The sequence below is a fragment of the Mizuhopecten yessoensis genome, unplaced genomic scaffold (genome assembly GCF_002113885.1).
Source record: "Mizuhopecten yessoensis strain PY_sf001 unplaced genomic scaffold, ASM211388v2 scaffold3807, whole genome shotgun sequence".
Lineage (NCBI taxonomy): Eukaryota > Metazoa > Mollusca > Bivalvia > Pectinida > Pectinidae > Mizuhopecten > Mizuhopecten yessoensis.
The window spans coordinates 212395-218878 of NW_018405229.1; the positions used below are offsets into that span (position 1 = coordinate 212395).

Sequence of the window (6484 nt, forward strand, 5' to 3'; positions counted from 1 at the left end):
GGCTTGTGGTAATTCACGCTCAGTATAATCGGGGGCTTTTGGTAATTCACGCTCAGTCTAATCGGTGGATAGTGGTAATTCACGCTCAGTATAATCGGTGGATAGTGGTAATTCACGCTCAGTATAATCGGTGGCTAGTGGTAATTCACGCTCAGTATAATCGGTGGCTTGTGGTCATTCACGCGAAGTATAATCGGTGGCTTGTGGTCATTCACACTCAGTATAATCGGTGGCTTGTGGTCATTCACACTCAGTAAAATCATTGGCTAGTGGTAATTAACGCTCAGTATAATCGGTGGCTTGTGGTAATTCACGCTCAGTGTAATCGGTGGCTTGTGGTAATTCACGCTCAGTATAATCGGTGGATAGTGGTAATTCACGCTCAGTATAATCAGTGGCTTGTGGTAATTCACGCTCAGTGTAATCGGTGGCTTGTGGTAATTCACGCTCAGTATAATCAGTGACTAGTGGTAATTCACGCTCAATATAATCGGTGGCTAGTGGTAATTCACGCTCAGTATAATCGGTGGCTTGTGGTAATTCACGCTCAGTATAATCGCTGGCTTTTGGTAATTCACGCTCAGTATAATCGGTGGCTAGTGATAATTCACGCTCAGTATAATCGGTGGATAGTGGTAATTCACGCTCAGTATAATCGCTGGCTTGTGGTAATTCACGCTCAGTATAATCGGTGGCTTGTGGTAATTCACGCTCAGAATTATCGGTGGCTAGTAGTAATTCACGCTCAGTATAATCAGTGGATAGTGGTAATTCATGCTCAGTATAAACGGTGCCTAGTGGTAATTCACGCTCAGTATAATCGGTGCCTAGTGGTAATTCACGCTCAGTATAATCGGTGGCTAGTGGTAATTCACACTCAGTTTAATCGGTGGCTTGTGGTAATTCACACTCAGTTTAATCGGTGGCTAGTGGTAATTCACGCTCAGTGTAATCGGTGGCTAGTGGTAATTCACACTCAGTTTAATCGGTGGCTAGTGGTAATTCACACTCAGTTTAATCGATGGCTTGTGGTAATTCACGCCCAGTATAATCGATGGCTAGTGGTAATTCACGCTCAGTATAATCGGTGGCTTGTGGTAATTCACGCTCAGAATTCTCGGTGGCTAGTAGTAATTCACGCTCAGTGTAATCGGTGGATAGTGGTAATTCACGCTCAGTATAATCGGTGGCTTTTGGTAATTCACGCTCAGTATAATCGGTGGCTAGTGGTAATTCACACTCAGTTTAATCGGTGGCTAGTGGTAATTGAAGCTCAGTTTAATCGGTGGCTTGTGGTAATTCACGCCCAGTATAATCGATGGCTAGTGGTAATTCACGCTCAGTATAATCGGTGGATATTGGTAATTCACGCTCAGTATAATCGGTGGCTAGTGGTAATTCACGCCCAGTATAATTGGTGGCGAGTGGTAATTCACGCTCAGTGTAATCGGTGGCTAGTGGTGTTTCACGCTCAGTATAATCGGTGGCTAGTGGTAATTCACGCTCAGTATAATCGGTGGCTTTTGGTAATTCACGCTCAGTATAATCGGTGGCTTGTGGTAATTCACGCTGGAAAGGAGATACGTATTGCATAATTAAATTACTTCAAAGTTCTTTGGCCTACGTTACAACACGGATAGATGTTGATTCACTTTTTCGAGGCATTCTCTCGGTTGATGTTTAATTTCCCACGGGTGAATGGTAAATTTATAATCAATGGTAGGATAATCGCGAGCGTATTTTTCTCATTCTACGACACACCTACAATACAAAAATATATTCATGAATTATGGAAAATACTGCGTACCGAATAACAAAACAGTATGCTATGATAATTGTTCCACGTTGTCTAGAAGTGAAACGTATTTAATGTTATCGGAGATACCTGGTAATATACACAATACACCTCTTCATGCTAACCTTTCACTTAATCAACAAATCAAAACGAGGGACCTTGTAATAAATAATAATAATATACAACATTTATATAGCGTCCTATATAATTTGTAAAATTACTCTAAAGCGCTTTACAACATATGGATAATAGTAATGGTTATGATTGTGAAAACAAACAACAAAGGCTTGTTGCAATCACTGCTTGTGCACATAATTGAACAAATAAAAGGGTAGTATTTACATGATGTCTTTGCAAAGATTCTAAAATGCAGACGTGAAGAGGTGAGTTTTTATGTCCCTCTTGAACTTGGTCAGGGTATTTGACTTCCTAATAGCAGATGGTAAGCTATTCCACAACGTAGCCGAAACCCTCCCAAAGCATCTGTTTCCGTAGGTCACAGTACGAGATTTTGGGACACACAACAAAGATTCTGACTCCGACCGCAGTGATCTTGACGGCTGATACAGGATAACAAGTTCCTGTAGGTACTGAGGAGCTGTTTCATCCAGTGCCTTGTATGTGTACACCAGAATTTTGTACTGCGACCTGTATCGTACAGGTAACCAGTGCAATGTATAAAGCACAGGTGTGATGTGCTCTCTGTTTCGAGTACGAGTAACTAGCCGTGCTGCAGTGTTCTGGACCCTCTGCAGACAACTAGTTAATGTGTCAGATATACCACAGAGCAGGGCGTAACCTTAATCCAACCGAGAGGTAACAAGTGAATGCACCAAAATCTTGCATGCATCTGCAGTTATAAACTGCCGGATACAGCCGATGTTCCTGATCTGGTAGTAACATGATTTGTCAATAGCGTTCACTTGTTTCTCCATAATCAGTGAACTACCAAAGTATACCCCTAGGTTTTTAACTGCTGGAACAGTCTCACTAGTTCTGGCACCAACCTTGAGCTGGAGAGCCATTGTTTGCTGACACTTTGGAGGGGAGAAGATTAGTTCCGTCTTTTCCTGATTAAGCTTAAGCATGTTGGCGTTCATCCAGATACTGATATCTGTCAGACAAGCTTCCAGACTTTCTGAGAATGTATTACAACTGTCCTGTTGTTTGATGACCATGTAATTGTGTGTGTCATCGGCATAGCAATGATAGCGAAGGCTATGTCGACGACAAATCTCTCCAATTGGTTTGGAGTACATACAATATTTTCGTGATCCTAACACCGACCCTTGAGGAACCCCGAAATCTAGTACTTTTCCATGTGATGTGGAAGATCCGATGGCAACACACTGTCGTCGTCCGCTCAGATATGACTGTATCCAGCATAGTGCGGTATCAGTCACTCCATACGAGTATTCCAGACGTATAAAGTATGCCATGGTCGATGACGTCAAATGTAGTTGATAAGTCCAGCATAGCAAGCTATATGTGCTATATATGACCATGTTGTCGACACAATGTTCCAGTGAATTCAATAAACATTTAAGTACTGTTAATGGAAATTTAAGTGTGGATTAATGGCTCCATGGCATCGTGTGGGGTAGCGTTCTCGTTTAATATTGGTTCAGGATTATAGGTATCTAATGCCGACCTAGCTAGTAGGCTACGGAAGTGCACTAAAAAGTAACACGATGCCACATTTCCTTTTATCAAGTGGATATATATGCCTCATATGTTAATGTGTAAAAGAAGTTTCCTTCATAATAATGTAATGGTCAATCACGCAGAGTCTAATCAATATGTTTACCATTACGATTTCCATTGTACGCTTAACACTATGTATACATGTACCATTGGCGAGAAGGCAAAATTAGATAGCAGAAATTATACAAAACAAGATACAAGAAACAGGAAACATTATTTAACGGCGCATACAGGTAAACAAGGAACATTAGCTCTTGAGAGCTATTATTGCCACTATTAAATTATGATAATCATTAAAAATATGAAGAAACGAAACACCACTTTTACAACTGTTTGATTGGGCACAAGAACCAGACACAGTGAACATTTTACTGCATCATGAGGTTATTTCGACCCACGTCTCTCTCAGCGTAGGTAACGACCCACGTCTCTCTCAGCGTAGGTAACGACCCACGTCTCTCTCAGCGTAGGTAACGACGTACGTCTCTCTCAGCGTAGGTAACGACCTACGTCTCTCTCAGCGTAGGTAACGACCTTAGCCTCTCTCAGCGTAGGTAACGACCCACGTCTCTCTCAGCGTAGGTAACGACCCACGTCTCTCTCAGCGTAGGTAACGAAGCGGTAGTGATCGGTCTGATTTTAATTATATCGCCCATTATCACTCATCAGTCGTTCTAAAGGTAAATTAAATACCTAAACGTCAATGAATAAAACGCATAGTGTATCTTACAAAGTATAGCTTTATTCAAATAGTTTAACTCGGCTAGCTATTTCATCACAATCCATTAACATATTTCGAGGAAGCGATTTTTAGAAAAACTTAAAACTTAAAATAAAATAATAAACGTTCATACAGCTTCTGGTATATAAACGGAATCATATCTTGATCACAATGTCTGTCAGGATATACAGATGTCGAGTGGGAGGCAGCGATGTCTCCGTTTACTAATATATATTAAATAGAACCAAAATGTACACTGTGAGACAACCAAATAACATTATGTCATGTATACTTTGTTTACACGAATTACTCAATTCAACTGATAATGGGTAACTTTTCAACCTTCACTAAACACAAACCCTTAACAACAGTGCAGTACAACAACACATCAGTTAGAAATTAGTGCCTTTCTTATATAAAAAGGGGCTAAAATTAAAACCATATTTCAAATTCAAATCGATGAAACTATTGTATTTTACAAATAACAAAATGATTGATACGAAGACCCTCGGAACGGGCAGGGAAATTAGAGATTAAGGGGCAGGGGCAATTAGAGATTAACGGACAGGGAAATTACAGATTAACAGACAGGGAAATTACAGATTAACGGGCAGGGAAATTACAGATTAACGGGCAGGGGGAATTAGAGATTAACGGGCAGGGGAAATTAGAGATTAACGTGCAGGGAAATTAGAGATTAACGGGCAGGGAAATTAGAGATTAACGGGCAGGGGAAATTAGAGATTAACGGGCAGGTGAAATTAGAGATTAACGGGCAGGGGGAATAAGAGATTAACGGGCAGGGAAATTACAGATTAACGGGCAGGGGGAATTAGAGATTAACGGGCAGGGAAATTAGAGATTAACGGGCAGAGGGAATTAGAGATTAACGGGCAGGGGAAATTAGAGATTAACGGGCAGGGGAAATTAGAGATTAACGTGCAGGGAAATTAGAGATTAACGGGCAGGGAAATTAGAGATTAACGGACAGGGAAATTAGAGATTAACGGGCAGGGGAAATTAGAGATCAACGGGCAGGTGAAATTAGAGATTAACGGGCAGGGGGAATAAGAGATTAACGGGCAGGGAAATTAGAGATTAACAGACAGGGGAAATTAGAGATTAATGGGCAGAGATATTTGAGATTAACGGGCAGGGGGAATAAGAGATTAACGGGCAGGGGAAATAAGAGATTAACGGGCAGGCGGAATTAGAGATTAATGGGCAGGGGGAATAAGAGATTAACGGGCAAGAGAATTTGAGATTAACGGGCAGGGAAATTAGAGATTAACAGACAGGGGAAATTAGAGATTAATGGGCAGGGAAATTTGAGATTAACGGGAAGGGAAATTAGAGATTAACGGGCAGGGGGAATAAGAGATTAACGGGCAGGGGAAATTAGAGATTAACGGGCAGGCGGAATTAGAGATTAACGGGCAGGGTGAATAAGAGATTAACGTGCAAGAGAATTTGAGATTAACGGGCAAGAGAATTTGAGATTAACGGGCAGGGACATTAGAGATTAATGGGCAGGGGAAATTAGAGATTAACAGACAGGGGAAATTAGAGATTAATGGGCAGGGAAATTTGAGATTCACGGGCAGGGAAATTAGAGACTAACGGGCAGCGGGAATAAGAGATTAATGGGCAGGGAAATTAGAGATTAACGGGCAGGGAAAATTAGAGATTAACGGGCAGGGGGAATTAGAGATTAACGTGCAGGGGAAATTAGAGAGCAACGGGAAAGGGAAATTAGAGATTAACGGGCAGGGGGAATTAGAGATTAACGGGCAGGAGAAATTAGAGATTAACGGGCAGGGGAAATAAGATCAGGTGTAACGGAAGGGTAAGCGTCGTTTGCCTAAAAATCAGATATGTTTTTACGAAATGCATTTTTTTAAATTTTGTTCAAAAGTATTTATAAACACAGTATACAGCGTATATTTCCAGATACTCCTGTTTATAAAGCAACCTTTTGTGTACGAAACTGATAAAAACAATCTTCAAGGCCATGTTTGCCATAATTTATGGTAAGAATTTTCTAGAGGATTGTGAAACTTCTGCCGATCGAAATAAAAGTAAAACATTTCCATGTTTAATTTCAACAATAGTTTCTTTATTTTAGGTGTGTCTGTCAGGTAAGAACAGCAATCAAAATCTATCAACAAAAATGACGGCCAGCATATGTCACGTAATTTTTTTCTGAAATGATAATTTTATCATAGCCAACCCTATAAGTTAGCACTTCTACTGAGTAACTTTTA

At 40.7% G+C, this 6484-nt stretch overlaps 1 protein-coding gene across 1 annotated transcript; it reads right to left on the minus strand.

Moving 5' to 3' along the window:
* Nucleotides 1–276: 276 nt before the first annotated feature.
* On the minus strand, nucleotides 277–1593 carry LOC110448050. Its single transcript, XM_021494082.1, has 2 exons — nucleotides 1305–1593; nucleotides 277–860 (listed from the first exon to the last, which is right to left on the minus strand). Exons 1-2 carry the CDS (start codon nucleotides 1591–1593, stop codon nucleotides 277–279), a joined length of 873 nt encoding a protein of 290 aa, XP_021349757.1.
* Nucleotides 1594–6484: the final 4891 nt, after the last annotated feature.

Coding starts and splice junctions, on each gene's coding strand:
- LOC110448050 (XM_021494082.1), bottom strand. CDS start 1,593: ATGCAATACGTATCTCCTTTCCAGCGTGAATTACCACAAGCCACCGAT. Junction 861..1,304: donor AGCCATCGATTATACTGGGC/GTGAATTACCAC, acceptor AATTACCACTAG/CCACCGATTATACTGAGCGT.